The sequence below is a fragment of the Ranitomeya imitator genome, chromosome 4 (assembly GCF_032444005.1).
Source record: "Ranitomeya imitator isolate aRanImi1 chromosome 4, aRanImi1.pri, whole genome shotgun sequence".
Lineage (NCBI taxonomy): Eukaryota > Metazoa > Chordata > Amphibia > Anura > Dendrobatidae > Ranitomeya > Ranitomeya imitator.
Window position 1 is genome coordinate 619,238,514 of NC_091285.1, and position 20,781 is coordinate 619,259,294.

Sequence of the window (20,781 nt, forward strand, 5' to 3'; positions counted from 1 at the left end):
CGGACGCTCGTCAAATTCACGAAAATTTATGCCACTAATGTGTTGTAACTTATTCCAGAAATGTACACCAATGCGAGAGGTGCGCACCAGTTAAGAGATGAATGTAATTCATTCAGTTGCATATTCCTCTTGTTAGAGTTGGAAGGGACCTCCAGGTTCATCGTATCCAACTCCCTGCTCAATGCAGGATTCACTAAACCATCTCAGATGTCTGTTAAGCCTTTAGTTTGAAGACTTCTATCGAAGGAGAACTCACCACATCTCATGGCAACCTGTTGCATTCAGTGATCACCATCACCATCAAAAATGTTTTTCTAATATCTAATCTGTATCTTCTCCCTCTCAGTTTCATTCCATTGCTTCTCGTGTTTCCATGTGCAAATGAGAATAAGGATGATCCCTCTACACTGTGACATCCCATCAGATATTTGAAGACCGCTATTAAGTCTGGTCTTAGTCTTCTTTTTTGCAAGCTAAACATTCCCTCATCCTTTAACCGTTCCTCATAGGACATAGTTTTCAGTCAGCTAACCATCCTGGTAGCTCTTCTCTGAACTTGGTCCAGTTTTTTATGTCTTATTTTAAATGTGGTACCCAGAACTGGACAGAGTATTCCAGATGGGGCCTGACCAATGAGGAGTTGAGAGAGATAATTACTTCACTTGATCTAGACTCTATGCTTTTCTTAATACATCCCAGGACTTTTACCTTTTTTGCTGCTGCATCACACTGTTGACTCATGTGCAGTCTATGATCTATTAGTATACCCAAATCTTTTTCACACATGCTGTTGCTTAGTTCTAATCCTCTCTTTCTGTAGATGTAATTTTCGCTTATCTTGCCCAAATGTATAACCTTGCATTTCTCCCTGTTAAATGCCATTCTATTAGTTGCTGCCCATTGTTCAAGCTTAATTAGATGGTTCTGAATCCTTTATCTGTGTTCAGTAGTGTTAGCTAACCTTCCTAGCTTTAAATTGTCTGCAAATTTGATTAGTTTACCTTCAGTTTCCTTATTTCGATCATTTAAAAATTTTTTAACGAACTCTGGTGCCAGGACAGAGCCTTGTGGTACCCCACTTGAAACACTTTTCCAATTGGATGTGCAACATGTTATTCCCACTCTTTGAGTACAATCACTGAGCCAGTTATGAATCCACCTAACCATAGCCTTGTCAATCCCATACTTAGTCATTCTTTCAATAAGGATAGTATGAGATACGTTATCAAATGCTTTGCTAAAGTCAAGATATACTATATCTTCTGCATTTCCCTGATCCACCCAGTCAGTGATTCCATCATATAAGGAAATTAGATTAGTCTGGCATGATTTGTTTGCTACAAACCCATGCTGGCTCTGGTTAATTACTGTATTCCTATCCAAGTACTTACTTACAGTACATAATGTTAATAATTTGTTCAAAGATCTTTCCTGATATAGAAATGAGGCTCCCTGGCCTGTAATTTTCTTTCCTTTTTTAAAGATAGGGACAACATTTGCCCCTCTCTCAGTCTTCTGGGACTTCTTTTCTTCAGGAATTTTCAAACATTCTGGCTTGTGGTTCTGCAATTTCCTTTTCTATCTCTTTCAGTACCATAGTAATTCATCTGGACCAGGAAATTTAAATTCATTTAAATTATCTGTGTTCCCTCACTCCTCCTGTACTCCTGTGAGCCCAGTCATTAAGACTGGTGTGCTCAACGCCAATCCTACTGAACTGGCCCCCAAGTGATTAATTTCCCTATTGCGCCTCCTAAGGAGAAATGAAGCACTGCAGTCCTGGGTCCAGTAGAGTAAGAGATGCTGTTTGTGACCTCCCTCCACCTTAATTACTAATTATGTGCTTTCCTCTATTAACTAGTTAATTTATTTTTTTTTCTTTGGGGGGAGGGCAACCTCTTAAAATTTCCATACCCGCAGTCTAAGGATTTCACCCTAAATCTTTAGCACTTACTGACCAGTTGTTCATTATACTGGGAGCTGCCCCCTCTAATTGCTGTGTATAGTGCTGTAGAAGGCTTTTGCCCATTCAGGCTTGCAAAGTTATAAACAGCTATTTATGTAAAGACTTCAAAAGTATGGGCGTTTTAACTTTTTTATATACATACAGTGGGGCAAAAAAGTATTTAGTCAGTCAGCAATAGTGCAAGCTCCACCACTTAAAAAGATGAGAGGCGTCTGTAATTTACATCATAGGTAGACCTCAACTATGGGAGACAAACTGAGAAAAAAAAATCCAGAAAATCACATTGTCTGTTTTTTTAACATTTTATTTGCATATTATGGTGGAAAATAAGTATTTGGTCAGAAACAAAATTTCATCTCAATACTTTGTAATATATCCTTTGTTGGCAATGACAGAGGTCAAACGTTTTCTGTAAGTCTTCACAAGGTTGCCACACACTGTTGTTGGTATGTTGGCCCATTCCTCCATGCAGATCTCCTCTAGAGCAGAGATGTTTTTGGCTTTTCGCTTGGCAACACGGACTTTCAACTCCCTCCAAAGGTTTTCTATAGGGTTGAGATCTGGAGACTGGCTAGGCCACTCCAGGACCTTGAAATGCTTCTTACGAAGCCACTCCTTTGTTGCCCTGGCGGTGTGCTTTGGATCATTGTCATGTTGAAAGACCCAGCCACGTTTCATCTGCAATGCCCTTGCTGATGGAAGGAGGTTTGCACTCAAAATCTCACGATACATGGCCCCATTCATTCTTTCATGTACCCGGATCAGTCGTCCTGGCCCCTTTGCAGAGAAACAGCCCCAAAGCATGATGTTTCCACCACCATGCTTTACAGTAGGTATGGTGTTTGATGGATGCAACTCAGTATTCTTTTTCCTCCAAACACGACATGTTGTGTTTCTACCAAACAGTTCCAGTTTGGTTTCATCAGACCATAGGACATTCTCCCAAAACTCCTGTGGATCATCCAAATGCTCTCTAGCAAACTTCAGACGGGCCCGGACATGTACTGGCTTAAGCAGTGGGACACGTCTGGCACTGCAGGATCTGAGTCCATGGTGGCGTAGTGTGTTACTTATGGTAGGCCTTGTTACATTGGTCCCAGCTCTCTGCAGTTCATTCACTAGGTCCCCCCGCGTGGTTCTGGGATTTTTGCTCACCGTTCTTGTGATCATTCTGACCCCACGGGGTGGGATTTTGTGTGGAGCCCCAGATCGAGGGAGATTATCAGTGGCCTTGTATGTCTTCCATTTTCTAATTATTGCTCCCACTGTTGATTTCTTCACTCCAAGCTGGTTGGCTATTGCAGATTCAGTCTTCCCAGCCTGGTGCAGGGCTACAATTTTGTTTCTGGTGTCCTTTGACAGCTCTTTGGTCTTCACCATAGTGGAGTTTGGAGTCAGACTGTTTGAGGGTGTGCACAGGTGTCTTTTTATACTGATAACAAGTTTAAACAGGTGCCATTACTACAGGTAATGAGTGGAGGAAAGAGGAGACTCTTAAAGAAGAAGTTACAGGTCTGTGAGAGCCAGAAATCTTGATTGTTTGTTTCTGGCCAAATACTTATTTTCCACCATAATATGCAAATAAAATGTTAACAAAACAGACAATGTGATTTTCTGGATTTTTTTTTCTCAGTTTGTCTCCCATAGTTGAGGTCTACCTATGATGTAAATTACAGACGCCTCTCATCTTTTTAAGTGGTGGAACTTGCACTATTGCTGACTGACTAAATACTTTTTTGCCCCACTGTATGTCATAGGTACACGTGGAAATAAGAAACCTTGTATTATATCATATCAAAAAATGTGCTTCCTTCTCCGCTTGGGCTGATCATCAGTCTTTCTCAAAATTATCAATTCACAGATAAAATCTGTATTCAATGATTACACACTTTCCCATTATTAAGATAATTTAAGAGATGGCAGTTTCTGCTCATAAAGGTCAATGGAGAACTGTACCTGCTTTTCAGGAGACCTTGCAGCAGAATGTCTGTGTCTGCCCCTAGCTCCTTCTTTCTCTCCATAGAGTCTTATAAGCACCAATTGTCATCTCCTATCTCAGTAATGTAAATAATCTGTTTTCACTGAATGCTGAATATGTTACCATTAACAACTTCTGTGGTTACTTTCCCCACATATATGCAAACAGCGTCCTCTACACTTTTTATGGTTATCCTTAGTTTAGTCTAGTGCAATAGTGAAAATGTTTTAAAAGCAGAAATAAAATAGTCATGGTGGTCTGTGTTCATCCCATCCAGACAGTGCAAGCGTGGGGCTCCAATATGGAATGTCCTGGAGTTTAATCCTATTGACTTGGATGCTGTCTTCAACATTTCTCAGGTAAGAAGGCCCTGTGATTAATTTGAGATACTGTGCTCCGGGGGCCGAGATGCCATTACAAGAATACCCCTGGCTTATGTACGTCTTCTATAGCAGGTGGATATCACATAGTGTAAGTCTAACTTTCTCAAACCCTAGGGTGTGTTTGTCTTATACAACATGTGAATATATGAAAATGACGTAATGCTAAACATCACCGTTGTGTTCCCTGTATACGTCCCACTTAGAGTTATTTTGGTTTCTAGCTTTAGGCTAGTATTGTGTTAGGGGTTGATACATTACAGCACTGTTCAGGGTGAATCATCCTGAGCTCCCTGCATTAGTATGTTGATGAGATTAAAGAAACTTGACTCCAAGTCCAGCGGAAAGTTGTCCTGTAATAAACCTGTTCTCTTCTAACTTTCCTATATCTCCCTCCTAGTACACCGGACAACTCAAGAACCAGATAGACAACCTAAATGTGACTGTGCCCGGACTTGATATTGTTGCCAATATTGCAGTGAAGGTTTTACAAGACTACAACAACAGTGGATTGGACAAAGTGCCTTTAAATAGCCTCTTGACACAGGTATGATTCCACTTATATGGGTGGCACGGTAGCCCTGCAGTGTAGGCGTCCTGGGTTGATATCCCACCAGGGACAACATCTGAAAGGAGTTTGTATGTTCTCCCCATGTTTGTGTGGGTTTCTTCTGGGTTCTCTGGCTTCCTCTTGCTCTCCAAAGACTGATAGGTTTAGATTTAGATAGCACTGCAGCCTTGCAGAGCTGAGGTCCTGAGTTCCAATCCCACCAAGAACACCATCTGCAGCACTACGGCTTCCCAATTCATCAAAGACTCGTCACTGGAGGTAGGAAAACCTGCGAGTATTATTTATCCTGCCTATCATCGGTGTTAAGAGGGGAGGTATCGGTGAAAACTTTGGGAAATTACATTAGTATTTATTATCTATATCAGTTACTCCATTCTTTACTGTAAAGATTTCATATGCTACTATCCACCGCGTACCTACCATCTATTTCCAACTTGCACAAACTCCTCATCCTGCTGATACCCCAATACTGAGCCACTGCTGCCGTATGTGTCCCTATTACTGCCCCTGACACCCCAATACTGAGCTGCTGCTGCCTTATGTGTCCCTATTACTGCCCCTGATACCCCAATACTGAGCTGCTGCTGCCGTATGTCCCTATTAATGCACCTCATACCCCAATACTGAGCCGCTGCTGCCGTATGTGACCCTATTACTGCCCCTGATACCCCAATACTGAGCTGCTGCTGCCGTATGTCCCTATTAATGCACCTCATACCCCAATACTGAGCTGCTGCTGCCTTATGTGTCCCTATTACTGCCCCTGATACCCCAATACTGAGCTGCTGCTGCCGTATGTCCCTATTAATGCACCTCATACCCCAATACTGAGCCGCTGCTGCCGTATGTGACCCTATTACTCCACCTGGTACCCCAATACTGAGCCGCTGCTGCCGTATGTGTCCCTCTTACTGCACCTCATACCCCAATACTGAGCCGCTGCTGCCTTATGTGTCCCTATTACTGCACCTCATACCCCAATACTGAGCCGCTGCTGCCATATGTCCCTATTACTCCACCTGGTACCCCAATACTGAGCTGCTGCTGCCTTATGTGTCCCTATTACTCCACCTGGTACCCCAATACTGAGCTGCTGCTGCCTTATGTGTCCCTATTACTGCACCTCATACCCCAATACTGAGCCGCTGCTGCCATATGTCCCTATTACTCCACCTGGTACCCCAATACTGAGCCGCTGCTGCCGTATGTGTCCCTATTACTGCACCTCATACCCCAATACTGAGCTGCTGCTGCCGTATGTTTCCCTATTACTGCCCCTGCTGTGTGGTTCTCTGTGTCCTCTAAATTCTAAAGCAACCCTCTATAATATAGTAATGTTAGGTGCAAGTGCCCTAGAAAACAGTGCCCGTATTTTTCCCCCTAGGAAGTAATATTGCCCTGTGTGCCCCTTTGATAGCTACAGTAACCTGAGTTCCCCTATAACAATAAGTGCCCAGTTTACATTTAATAATGTCCCGAGTCTCCCCCTGTACAGCTCCCCTATACACAGCATGATGCTCTCTTATACACATATAATGCACCCACACAGTATACTGACTCCTTAGTAGCTCCCAAACTGTTTGATGGCTCCAACAATGTATAATGACCCCCACATTGTAATCTCCATACTGTATGATGGCCCCCTAGATAGCCTCCATATACAGTAGCATAATGCACCAAATAGTCCACAATATAGTATAATGCATTCCCCATAGGCAGACTGTATAGCATAAGGCAGCCCCCATAGGCAGACACTGTAATAAGGCAGCACCCCCATATAGGCAGACCATGTAATAAGGCAGTGCCCCTATAGGCAGACTCTGTAGTATAAGGCAGCACCCCCTTAGGCAGACGCTGTAATAAGGCAGCACCCCCATAGTCAGACCCTGTAATAAGGCAGCCCCGATAGTCAGACGCTGTAATAAGGCAGCACCCCTATAGGCAGACCCTGTAATAAGGCAGCCCCCATAGTCAGACCCTGTAATAAGGAAGACCCCATAATCAGACCCTGTAATAAGGCAGCACCCTCATAGTCAGACCCTGTAATGAGGCAGCACCTCCATAGTCAGACCCTGTAATAAGGAAGACCCCATAGTCAGACCCTGTAATAAGGCAGCACCCCCATAGTCAGACCCCGTAATAAGGCAGCATCCCCATAGTCAGACCCTGTAATGAGGCAGCACCCCTATAGGCAGGCCCCATAGTCAGACCCTGTAATAAGGCAGCACCCCTATAGGCAGACCCTGTAATAGGGCAGCACCCCCATAGGCAGACCCTGTAGTAAGGCAGCCACCATATTCAGACCCTGTAGTAAGGCAGCCCCCATAGTCAGACCCTGTAATAAGGCAGCCCCCTATAGGCAGACCCTGTAATAAGGCGGCCCCCCCATAGGCAGACCCTGTAGTAAGGCAGCCCCCCCATAGGCAGACCCTGTAATAAGACAGCCCCCATAGGCAGACCCTGCAATAAGGCAGCCCCCTTAGTTAGACCCTGTAATAAGGCAGCCCCCCCATAGGCAGACCCTGTAATAAGGCAGCCCCATAGTCAGACCCTATAATAAGGCAGCCCCCCCATAGGCAGACCCTGCAATAAGGCAGCCCCCCCATAGGCAGATCCTGTAATAAGGCAGCCCCCATAGCCAGACCCTGTAATAAGGCAACATCCTTATAGGCAGACCCTGTAATAAGGCAGCAGCACCCATAAAAAACAATCAAAATAAATACTCACCTCTCTTCTTCCTGGTTCCTGTGCTGCTCCCGCTGATCTCCTGACAGCGGGCACCGGGCAGTGACGTCATCGCGCCCGCTGTCAGTGTCGGCGACGTCAGACACCAACACTGACAGGGGGATGATGGGAGAAGGAGTGTAACGCTCCTTTTCCTATCAATGCGATCAGCTGTAACGGCTAAATGCTGGTACAGCTGATATTCCGATGACAGCGGGGGCCCCACTGCTGGCACCGGGGCCCCCCGCCTGCTCAGGGGCCCCATAGCGGCAGATGGATTCTCCCTGCTCTGCTGCAGAATGCAACTGTACCGGCGCACTAGATTGTGATCCCCAATGGGGACAATGATGATGATGTTTTTGCAGCACTGTGGAATTAATGCAGTGCTATGTAAGTAAATAAAATTAATAAAAATAAACGGTTCCCAGAATCCTGCCTGTTTTTTTTGTTGCAATGCAAATTAAATAATAATTTCCAAAGAAAATTATCCATTTATATTTGTAAGCAAAATTTGGTTGTTGATACATAAAAATAATACATTTGGTAGATTTGGGAGTTGTGGGATGTGGGGTAGTTGCCCGGGTGGTGATGCTCGCCCTAGGTTTATCAGTGCACTGCCTGTCAATGGTTACTCTTCACTTCTATCCACCAGCACCGCACCCACTTCTTTTGATTGACAGTGAAGAGCTGGGTTAGTGTCAAATATCAGAGCATCTGTCTCCACTGTCAATAAGTAAGCAGTGTCAGCATCTGCAGAGAGAAGCGATATGTCCACCGGTTCACTTGCAAACCTAATTTCCATATTAAAAGCAGAATTTTGGTGCCACAGGTATCATTGTAATTGGTGTCATTCATAATGTTTTACACTGTGGTATCATGTACTACCTCTGCTTGCTTAGGTTAGTCTTACATACAGGTTCCTTTTAAGACCCCATATTCTGTACATTGAATGAGTATTAAACAATAGATGTCTTCTGTGTGTAACTGAGCCTCATACACTAAGGCTTCTTTCACACTTCCGTTTTTACAATCTGCACAGGATCCGTCAAAATGTTGAAATGACGGATCCTGTGCAGATTGTAAAAAACAGGTGCACTGGGCCCGATTTTCTGACGGACCCGTCGAGGCTATGTGCACCTGTTGTGTATGCGTCTTTGCAGTCGTTTCCCGCTGTGAAAATGCATACACAACACAACCCAGGTTAAAAATAATAATAATAAAAAAAAAATCGCAATATTCTTACCTTCCGGCGTCCAGTGCAGCGTTACCGATGCTCCCGGCAGCTGGCGTTCCCAGTAATGCCTTGCATGCAATGTCCTCTGATGATGTCGCAGTCTCGCGAGATCGTGACATCATCGGGTCATTTCACAACGCATTATTGGGAACACTAGCTGCGGGAGCATCGCGAGCATCGGTAACACTGCGAGGAACACAGGAAGGTAAGAATATTGCGATTTTTTTATTTTTTTTAAATAATTTTTAACATTATATCTGGTTACTATTTATGCTGCATAGGCAGCATCAATAGTAAAAAGAGAGAGAGAGCGAGAGAGAGAGACAGAGAATTTCCCTGACTGGAAATTCTTCCACGCATGCTCAGTTTCAAAAGACGGAACCCGTCGCTGGATTCCTGCTTTTGACGGTCAGAGACGGATCCTGCGTCCATAGGCTTCCATTATAGCCAACGACGGGCAACGCAGAACCCGTCGCTGAGCGATTTTCCGACGTGCAGAAAAAATGTTCCTCTGAACGTTTTCTCCGCCCGACGGACAGCAGTTTTTCGACGGATCCAGTGCACAATCCGTTGCTAATACAAGTCTATGGGAAAAGACAGGATCCACCAGAAAAATTTGCTGTATCCTGTTTTTTCAAAAATCAACGGATTTCGAAGGGAGCTAAAAGACGGAAGTGTGAAAGAGGCCTAAATAGTAAATTCTGATCCCCAAAAATTAGGTTTAGCTGAATCTCTCTTTGAACAAAAAATTGAGGTAGAATTATAGCACTTCATGTACAGGAGTAGTATTTGTTGAGTTCACACCCGTAAACAGGACCTGTCACCAGGTCAGAAGGGGGCAGTTTTCTAACTTATTTATTCCCCATGCTCCCCTGCGTTTATTGTAGTTTTCTTTTATTTGAAATACAGTTCTAGAGATATAAGATACAAACTGTCCACTTTTTACCTGGTTACAAGTCCTATTTAAAATGGTAATCGAGTTTTATTGTACAAGTCTGCAAGCACATTATGTGACTGCAGACTTGTGAATCCTCACATCGCAAGCACTGCGCACTTTGAGGATTCTCCGGTGCCAGTTCTACGAGCAACAGGCGCGTTGACGGCTTGTATGTGATTGGCATACTTACGGTTATGTGCCGACAAAACATGCGCTGCCTCGCTCAATGCAAGTGTATTTAACGAGGCCAGAGACACATGACTGTCTGCTCCCGGCGCCGACACAGGAGAATCCACACAGTGCGCAGTGAGGATTTACAAGTCTGCAGGCACATAGAGAGAATGCACACTTGTACCCTCAGGCCTGACAACATCTTTAATGCCCTAAAGTATATATCATGTTAATAATCCCCCCTAGGAAGGACCGTTCAAAACGTTATTTGAAACATCCTAAAATATATTTGTAATTGATGACTTGTTCCCGTAGATTTGTCCGCGGCACCATGTCGTATACCACACAAGCCAGATCTGACAAGTGCTTACTCCATTGTTTTCTGCTTCTGTTTAGATTCCATTCTGCTGCTTGTTCTTCCTCATATCATATTGTTTGGATACCCTAAATCTGAAATGTTTAATCATTTAGCATTTTCTTTAACCTGTTTCCCCCAGATACAAATACCCCCTGTAATTGTGGACATCGGGCAGTATATCCCAGCCCTGGAAAGCCTTGCTTCTAGCCAGGTAATCACAAGTCATGATTCCATTTCCATACATTTTTTAGTTGCGTGAATGCATCCAAGCTTTTGCGCCCCACTGTCAGGGCTGAGTAGATCTTCGCTCAGGGCATCATTGATTAAAACGAACAATCTGAACAATTCTGAGACAATTTTTACTTTTTTTTATAATGTAGAACATAGGTGAGGCACTGTATATTTTCATACTTTTAAAACCACAATTGTAAAAGTTTTAAAATATAGAACTATCAATCCAAGTTCGATCAAGTGGCCTGCTCAGGACCCCCCTCTCTAAGCCAGAACCGCAGAAACACATTTTAAAATGGAGTTAGCTCTAATATGAGAACCCCGGTAAAGTCATAGGGTATGTTTGTAAGCAGCACGAGTCTATGGCCCCCAAAAAACATTACCACTTTTGTGCTCTAAAGCCTCATTCTTATCGTAGGACATCAACACAGTCAGTAGATTTTTCTTTCTAAAAGCCAGGTTTTGCACTTGGATTGGTGCCATTCTGTAACTCACACACAAGTTCATGAGAACAAGGATAGAAAAATATTTTTTTCTTGCTTTCTTAACCCTCTTAATCTAGGTAAGGTATATATATTTTTTTTACTTTATTAATGTAAACTGTGGGTATGTGAACATGGCGTAATTTAGATACTTGAGCAGGTGCAATGTTTTCTTAGGCGAAATTGTATCAGGAAAACCGTATGAGGTCATTTCCCGAGGAAGAAGTGCTTGACACTGTGAAACGCGTTGGATAGAATGAAAGCCACGTTTGAATAAATCGCTGAGATTTTACATAGTCCATACACAGCAGTGCTGGAGACATCCACAAATTATTTCTATCTTCAGGAAAACACTGGCAGTCGTTTTCCTGATGCGGCTTCACCACCAGCTTTTACTCTACACTTAAAGTACAGAGAGAAGAATCAGCATGTCACTCTCTTTAGCCTCTTCAGGGCTTACGAATCCTAAATGTATTAAAGGAAGTGACATAAGATGGAACATGTCCACAGTAAAGATGAGCAGATCTCCGATCCAGCGTGCAGGTCAGTCAGAAAGACCGCAAGTTTCTTCCCTTACAGTGTCCCCGACGTGGCTTTTGATTAGCCGGGGTTGGTGCGACATCATCTTTGCATCACATCGCACAGATGACATCATGCATGCCTCAAGTTAAATGCTGCATTGGGAGGGAAGGTAACAGATTCACAGTCTGCAAGGTACCACTGATCTGGACACTGGATCGGAGTCCCACAAATCGATCTGCTCATCTCTGGTGCACAGTAATGTTGTCTTGAAATAGCTGGGCATTGTGTTCATTTTATAGGGTGTTTTCTTCAGGCAGATTCCAGGGTAGAATCCACCTGAAAAATACATAATTTAGAGGGTTTTTGAACAGATTTTGTGGTTTTCAGCATGGCGACATGTTTATTGTCCCTGGGACATTTCCTTGTTGGTGTTAAACGTTCAATATTGAAATATATATATATATATATATATATATATATATATATATATATATATATATATATATATATATATACACATATATATATAATATATATATACAGCACAGACAAAAAAGTTTGGACACACCTTCTCATTTAAAGATTTTTCTGTATTTTCATGACTATGAAAATTGTACATTCACACTGAAGACATCAAAACTATGAATTAACACATGTGGAATTATATACTTAACAAAAAAGTGTGAAACAACTGAAATTATGTCTTATATTCTAGGTTCTTCAAAGTAGCCACCTTTTGCTTTGATGACTGCTTTGCATACTCTTGGCATTCTCTTGATGAGCTTCAAGAGGTAGTCACCGGGAATGGTCTTCCAACAATCTTGAAGGAGTTCCCAGAGATGCTTAGCACTTGTTGGCCCTTTTGCCTTCACTCTGCTGTCCAGCTCACCCCTAACCATCTCAACTGGGTTCAGGTCTGGTGACTGTGGAGGCCAGGTCATCTGGTGTAGCACCGCATCACTCTCCTTCTTGGTCAAATAGCCCTTACACAGCCTGGAGGTGTGTTTGGGGTCATTGTCCTGTTGAAAAATAAATGATGGTCCAACTAAACGCAAACCGAATGGAATAGCATGCCGCTGCAAGATGCTGTGGTAGCCATGCTGGTTCAGTATGACTTCAATTTTGAATAAATCCCCAACAGTGTCACCAGCAAAGCACCCCCACACCATCACACCTCGTCCTCCATGCTTCATGGTGGGAACCAGGCATGTAGTGTCCATCCGTTCACCTTTTCTGCTTCGCACAAAGACACGGTGGTTGGAACCAAAGATCTCAAATTTGGACTCATCAGACCAAAGCACAGATTTCTACTGGTCTAATGTCCATTCCTTGTGTTCTTTAGCCCAAACAAGTCTCTTCTGCTTGTTGCCTGTCCTTAGCAGTGGTTTCCTAGAAGCTATTTTACCATGAAGGCCTGCTGCACAAAGTCTCCTCTTAACAGTTGTTGTAGAGATGTGTCTGCTGCTAGAACTCTGTGTGGCATTGACCTGGTCTCTAATCTGAGCTGCTGTTAACCTGCGATTTCTGAGGCTGGTGACTCGGATAAACTTATCCTCAGAAGCAGAGGTGACTCTTGGTCTTCCTTTCTGGGGCGGTCCTCATGTGAGCCAGTTTCTTTGTAGCGCTGGATGGTTTTTGCCACTGCACTTGGGGACACTTTCAAAGTTTTCCCAATTTTTCGGACTGACTGACCTTCATTTCTTAAAGTAATGATGGCCCCTCATTTTTCTTTACTTAGCTGCTATTTTCTTGCCATAATACAAATTCTAACAGTCTATTCAGTAGGACTATCAGCTGTGTATCCACCAGACTTCTGCACAACACAACTGGTGGTCCCAACCCCATTTATAAGGCAAGAAATCATACTTATTAAACCCGACAGGGCACACCTGTGAAGTGAAAACCATTCCCGGTGACTACCTCTTGAAGCTCATCAAGAGAATGCCAAGAGTGTGCAAAGCAGTCATCAAAGCAAAAGGTGGCTACTTCGAAGAACCTAGAATATAAGACATAAATTCAGTTGTTTCACACTTTTTTGTTAAGTATATAATTCCACATGTGTTAATTCATAGTTTTGATGCCTTCAGTGTGAATGTACAATTTTCATAGTCATGAAAATACAGAAAAATCTTTAAATGAGATGTGTCCAAACTTTTGGTCTGTACTGTATATATACAGAATATATATATTTATATGTGTGTGTGTGTGTGTGTGTGTTTTAGATCACATACTGCTTGTTGTCCACTTTATTTAAAGGGACTCTGTCACCTGAATTTGGCGGGCTCTGTTAATGGTCAGATGGGCGGTGTTTTCTGTTCTTTCATGCACCCCTTCCTTTCACGCTGGCTGCAATATTGTCTTGAATTTGATTAGGTTTCCTCCGTAGTACACTCGTGCACAGTGCAATCTCGCCTTGCGCACGGGCAGTATGCTTTGCCCAACTGCGGGCAAAGCCAAAAAGCGTTAGTGCGCATGTGCCAGCGCACTATGTCCCGGAAGTATTTCGCTGTGCTGTGTATTTCACATCTGACCGTTAACAGAGCCCGCCAAATTCAGGTGACAGAGTCCCTTTAAAGCCACCTGTCTGTTAACCTTGGCCCTCTGACTGTCCCCTGTCTGACCTTCTGATTTACAGCTTACATGACATCTGCTGTATCTTGTAATTCTCTACTGATTGTATCTGCTAATAATCATCATCAGGATTCAGGACAGTAATGCCACCATTAATCTTTGAGTTTTCTAATGACACCAGGATTCAGCATTCATTTCCCTGTTGGATTATTTTATCCTCATTCAGAGTAACGCAACCATAAGAAGTCAGCTGGAGAATGAGGCAGCCGCTCTGAGGGACATACAAAATGCCACCGCACAAGATCTAGAGAAAATCATGGTAGGTATCGATAGCACAACAGACCTACAGTATGACAATCTTAAAAAAAGAAGGGGGCACCAAATTTGTTGGTGCTTTCAACAGAGCCCATTAAGCACATTTTTCCCCTCTTCTGTTACTTCCTACACGTGCTACATCACATCGTTGGCTGATGACTGGCTAGCCATAATGTTCCTGTTTTAGGGGTCAATGCAAAATCAGGGATATGTTAGTTAGTCAGTCAAGGTGATATTTGCAGTGATTTAGGGTTCTTATACCAGAACTCTTAAAATTTTTGGAGGCCTCGGATTGGCAAGATGTCATCATCTGAAATCCCTGGCGGTTTACGATGCGTAGGGCTTTATTGTATTATCTGTATGGATCTCGGAAACTAAGGGCAGTACTGCAGTTAATTATGACTATAAATTGATAATTTAAATGGATATTGATAAAAAAAATCGTAGGATACTGGATAACTTACTGATAACTGAGAGGGCTCTGATGCCGTTTCCTTAAAGGGGTTGTCCGGTCCAAATCAATAAGTCTGCAATCACTCTGTGTGACTGCAGACTTATGAATCACCCCACCGCATGCACTGTTCCCGGCAGGGATTAATTGGTTTCTGAGCCAGGACCAGAGGGTATGTATGAGTAATATATACTCCTGGCCAGAGCCCGTCTAGTGGGTGAGGCCTGGTTCCATAAAATTGTGTGGAGTGAAGCCTCGCTCTCTAGTCGGCCATGCCCAATGGATGACCATGCAACTAGACAGGGTGCGGCCTCACTCAACACAAGTGTATGGAGCAATGCCACACCCGCTGGACGAAATCTGTCCAGGAGTATGTATAACGCATACATACCCTCCGGTCCGGGTCAGAATCCAGCGAATCCCCTAATCTCCATAGTGACTGCAGGCTTATAGATTTGGACCAGACAACCTAATTAATAGAGTGAAAGTGCGCATGCTCAGCTCCGCTCCATTACTATCTATAGGACTGACAGAAATAGTAGACCACTGTGCTCAGCTGTCACATAGACAATGGATGAAGAGGAGGCTGTGAATGCGAAAAACCACTCCATTCAGGATGGGTGCTGCAGAGCCCCATTCTCAATGTCCAGAGACCTGATCTTAGGGTCACTGGGTGTACAAGTGATTTTGACCTACAGGGATCAACAAGTTATCCTCTAAGTCAAGATCGGAGATCAATTGATTTTGTGGGGATAATCCTTTAATTTCCTCAATTGCAGGACTATGTTGCTTTATATCACTGTTTTTTTTTTTTTTTAAAGCAATCCAATCCAAACACACTGCCATAAAGTAACATGATGAACACACCACTAGTAGAGGCAACTTATTATGTCGGGGTGCTGTGGGGAAGCATCATACTTTTGCCTACTCTGTTTTGGAAAGTTATGGGGGCATCATTCTTTGCTAGGGGTTATTGGGACATCATACTGTGTGTGTGTGGGGATGTGAAATCCATTATACTGTGTGGGGAGCTATGAGGCCATCATACTGTGTGGGAACTGTGGGACCATCATTCTATGTGGGAAACTGGGGGACCATCATACTGTGTGGGGAGCTGTGCGGGTTTCATTCTTTGTGGGAAGCTGTGGGGACATCATTCTGTGCTGATAGCTGTGGGGACCATCATACTGTGCGGATAGCTGGGGGGACCATCATACTGTGTGGGGAGCTGTGCGAGTTTCATACTTTGTGGGAAGCTGTGGGGACATCATACTGTGTGGATAGTTGTGGGGACCATCATACTGTGTGGATAGCTGGGGGGACCATCATACTGTGTGGGGAGCTGTGCGGGTTTCACACTTTATGGGAAGCTGTGGGGACATCATTCTGTGTTGATAGCTGTGGGGACCATCATACTGTGTGGATAGCTGGGGGGACCATCATACTGTGTGGGGAGCTGTGCGGGTTTCATACTTTGTGGGAAGCTGTGGGGACATCATACTGTGTGGATAGTTGTGGGGACCATCATACTGTGTGGATAGCTGGGGGGACCATCATACTGTGTGGATAGTTGTGGGGACCTCATACTGTGTGGATAGTTGTGGGGACATCATACTGTGTGTGGTGGGAGTAATTCATCAAGGTGCAGGGCTGTATTACTGGACCAGTGTGATTTACTTATTTCTAGAAACTTTACAGGAAACAGTGAATTATATGGTTTTGATTAGCTGCTACAGGTAAGAAGACATGTTACAAGCAGCCCTATCGTAAAATTAATATTAATATAAAAAAATATTAATATTGAGCAGAATAATTTCATCCTATTGGTTCCACCCTCCACAACAGTCAGTCTCTCATGTGGCCCTTTGGGAAAATATAATTGCCCACCCCTGATGTAAGAGATATGAACTCTTCTCCAAGTGTGCCACTTGAAATCAGTCATTATAGTCTAAAACTGGATATCACTGCTTATTTTCATTGCTTTTATGTAATTAGTTCTAAGTATTAACTATAGAATTCATGTAATCCTGTTAATAGTGACGCATAATAACTGTGATAACAGGTTTAATTGTTAAACTTGCGTGAGTCAGGAATTTCTATTATTAATGTTTTATGTTGTATTTTTGACAAAATGCCAAGGGTTATATATCAGAGCTTAATTGGCACCCGGGGAAGAGTCATCTCTGGGTTTCGATGCATTATTATAGTGGTAATATTAATGTCAGGAGAATTTCTCTTTACCAATGGAATTTCCGTTTGTAAATCAATTCCATCTTTAGTTACGCATGAATCATTTAGGCATTACCTATAGTTAAACATCGTAGTAGAAGCATATAGTGCATATATTCTAAAAACCTTATCATTTAAAAGACTATATAACAAATCATAAAAAAAGTTCTTATAACAAATAACAGTATTAATAGTGATAAAGCTACGGCTAGACGTGCACTAATCCAAGGAATATATTGGGCCTCAGTTTTCCAAACTGGCTAAAAGAAAAACTTTGCTTGCTTGACTTTATATCTCATGCAAAGCTGCACTTTGACAATGTTATCGGCAATAAGTACATTTTCCTGTTTCACAATTTTGGTAACTCTCCCCTACTGAGTTGCGTTATGGCTGTACCTATGATAGGGCAGACATAGTACAAAATTAAAAAGAGCTATTATGGAACACTTGATGAGTTTTAATAATAATACTAAGGCTGCATTCACACTGAGCTTTTTGAGGACTTTTATTTGCTGTTCTTATGAGGAGTTTTTTTATTGGGGGGGGGGGTTATTCCTGAAGATGTTTTGGTTTTGAAAAACAGGAGGTAGGGGAAAAAAAGTGCTTATCACCTCTATATAGCAGATTTGGCTGGAATATATTCCAAACTAGGCACTGTCCATTCAAGAGTCTGCAGAAAAAAGCTTCAGATTTGTACTTGAAAAACTTATCAGATTTGTCCATCTCAAAAAAACTCTGTGTGGATAAAAGTCAAGGGTATGTTCATTCTAAGTTTTTGACATTTTTGGCGCAAAACCTCAGTGGAATCTCTCCAAATCCTCCTCAAAACTCCTCAAAAACTAAAAAGACTCAGTGTGCACATACCTTAAAGGTATGTTCACTCCAGCAGTCAACAGCATCTATTTTTCAAGCAGAAAACGCTTCAAGAAAGTCTCCATTTTTCTGAAGTTGTGTAAACCTGAAGTGTCTTTTGTAAGTGTCCTTTTTTTTGGTCATTTCCTAAGAGTTTTTTTCCAGTCCTTTTTTTCTGATGGCACTTTTTTGCGATTTTTATTTGCATTATTTTCCACCATTTTCAGGGTGTTCGTTTATATCCATAAAGAAATTATAAAGCTAATAGCAATTCTTAGCTTTCATTGACATGTGGGTGGAGCTGGGGCGGGATGGAGACGTATTGACCACTACCACAAAACAATTTCCCTATGATGAATATCAAGTACACCATTGGAAGAATAGTTTTTTCTAGATTAGAATGTATGGTGCAAAAATGTTCTCTAATTTATCTTTTTTCAGGGCGAGTTAAACAACAGTGCCCAATCCTTGGCTGTGTTGGCTCCTAACCTTAATGTGAGTATTGTCCATTATGTTCTTCATGAAATAACATTGGTGTTGTGTGAGGATAAAGGTTAGCATTTTCCTCTACACACCACCAATCTTCTTCATAAGCTTAGTCTCGTATTACAGCTCATGGGTAAATGGGTAATTAATAGATGACGGATCCTTTGGCTAGGGTCACACAACCATTTTGTCTCTATCCAAAAAAAAACGGTCTGATGTTTTCCACAGACCCATAGACTTGCATTGTCGAATTTTGATCTGACACTCAGATCAAAACTAGATATGTCAATAATTTTTTCGGTGGACTATGAAGAAAAATATAGACCTGAATTTAAACTGAACTGAGGTACCCAAGAATGTCCACTACAGAATGTATGACACTGTGGTGTTCCAGTTCCATACATTGTGTACTTTCAGCCACCACAGGACCTACTATAAGCGGGGAAGTCCGGTATCCGATCTCCACTGCTCTGATACCCTGGGCTTATCCTAAGGATAGGTGATCAATATCACAGTCTTGGACAACCCCACAGCAATTACTGATTGTGGGAAGGTTCCCTATTACATCATGAAAAGGCAAATCATCCATCTGAGTGCTCAGGCGTACACAAACATTACCATAAACATGCTCTGGAATCACAGAAAATATTGGAATATTGGGATCTGCTGCCAATACCCAATCAACTGGGGTCTGACCACTGATCATCACCAGCTTCTAGTACAAAGCGGCTTAGCCCTAGGAACACACAGCACCACCCATGGGAGCTCTATTGTTTAAGTGTAAAAATGGTCCATGGGGCCAGGAAGGAGCCAACAGAAGACAATGCGGCATGGTGCTTACCCAACAACATGGACACATGTAAAAACAGTTTTTGCACCCTTTGCTTTCCCACTTCCAGTCTATATAAGACATCAAGCAATATTATTTTTTAATGGGATTTATGAAAAACTGTGAAGTCATATAAAGTGTGGACAGCTGAAGAGATTTCATTTATATCTCAGAACTCACTGTCACTCCCCCCAGTAAAGCCTACAAGAGGCCCACGTTCTGCACGATAATGAAGTATCTAGGTGTGTGGGCTGCTTGTCGAGGACTAGGAGTCCAGGGGATGACTTGCAAAGCAGCGCAAAGGACAGTTTCCAGATTACTGCAGGCGAGTGAAAGTAAGATCAGACATGAGAATCACAGCTGTGGAATCTCTGCCTCGTCACAAATCTAATAAATGATAGAGGTACAGATGTATAAAACGGACTGTGCTGGTGTTGAAGATGAGTAGTTCCACACTATTGGAGAAGTTCAGGCAGTTTTTTTATTGACACGTTTTAGGTTAAGACCGAACCTTTTTCATAACTACCGTAAATACGGATCTGTAGTTTGTTTTGAAAAGAAGTTTGGTCCAAGCCTGAAACGCATCAATAGAAAACTAGATGAACTTCTCCAAGAGTGTGAAAATACTCATCTTCAACAGCAGCGCGGTCAGTGTTATACATCAGTACCTTTTTAGTTTTAAAAAAAGCTCTTCCTTTTCTCGGCTAATTACAACACAGTATTTATTGGAGCTGTGCCAGCCACAGCCTCATCAGGTGAGCACTTCCTCACCCCCTATCCCCATTTACCTCACAGTTGTCCTATTTGCACTTGTCTTTTTTCTGTGTTTTCTTCTGATATCTGAGCAGTACAGTAGGTCAGGGCCATTTTTCATGGTTCTTCATGCCAGTCTTAATGAAAGGATGTGGTGGAGTACGATCTGTCGAGGTAGAGAACGAAGAGGTTGCCACTTAAGGATTTGGGGGAATCTTCCCAATGGCATGTGCCTTCACCAGAAACTCTAGCATTTCTGGAATAAGTAACGTCTGGTGAATTCGGCAGGCACATCCATTCTATGTCCATGTTGGCCGAGCTTCCTTAGACTGGTATGAAAATTTTGCGACTTTTTATAGTGTTTAATACCAGTTTAATAACACTTTGATGAATTGGGCTCAATCTCCTTATGTGAGTAGAGATCCCCTGCTGCAACACATATAGCATATAATTGTTTTGTAAGACAAGTCCCATCTTTTTTCTTTAAGGCTGGGATACAACGTGCCGTGCAAAATATCTACACACTGAAAGGACCACTGATTCAAGGAACAATTGATCAACTGAAGAATGTAAGTTGCACATACTGAATGGTATTATTCAGAGGAACCTCCACTGTAAAATCTGTAACAAGTCACCCACCTATCATGTGCCATTTATAATACGGGACAGTTTTTATGTAGAAGAAAAGCTAATGGACCCCTCAGTCATCAGGGTCAGTAGAGCTATGTACTTGAATTTTTC

At 42.6% G+C, this 20,781-nt stretch overlaps 1 protein-coding gene across 2 annotated transcripts in view; it reads left to right on the forward strand.

The window, feature by feature from the left end:
* PROM2 (prominin 2) overlaps nucleotides 1-20,781 on the forward strand; it is a 119,089-nt gene that overhangs the window by 79,094 nt on the left and 19,214 nt on the right. For both annotated transcript variants that reach the window (XM_069766597.1, XM_069766596.1), the window contains exons 14-19: nucleotides 4,222-4,303; nucleotides 4,725-4,871; nucleotides 10,459-10,530; nucleotides 14,352-14,444; nucleotides 18,414-18,467; nucleotides 20,529-20,609. In XM_069766597.1, coding sequence (XP_069622698.1) covers nucleotides 4,222-4,303; nucleotides 4,725-4,871; nucleotides 10,459-10,530; nucleotides 14,352-14,444; nucleotides 18,414-18,467; nucleotides 20,529-20,609 — 529 coding nt within the window. The remainder of the gene's footprint in view (nucleotides 1-4,221; nucleotides 4,304-4,724; nucleotides 4,872-10,458; nucleotides 10,531-14,351; nucleotides 14,445-18,413; nucleotides 18,468-20,528; nucleotides 20,610-20,781) is intronic.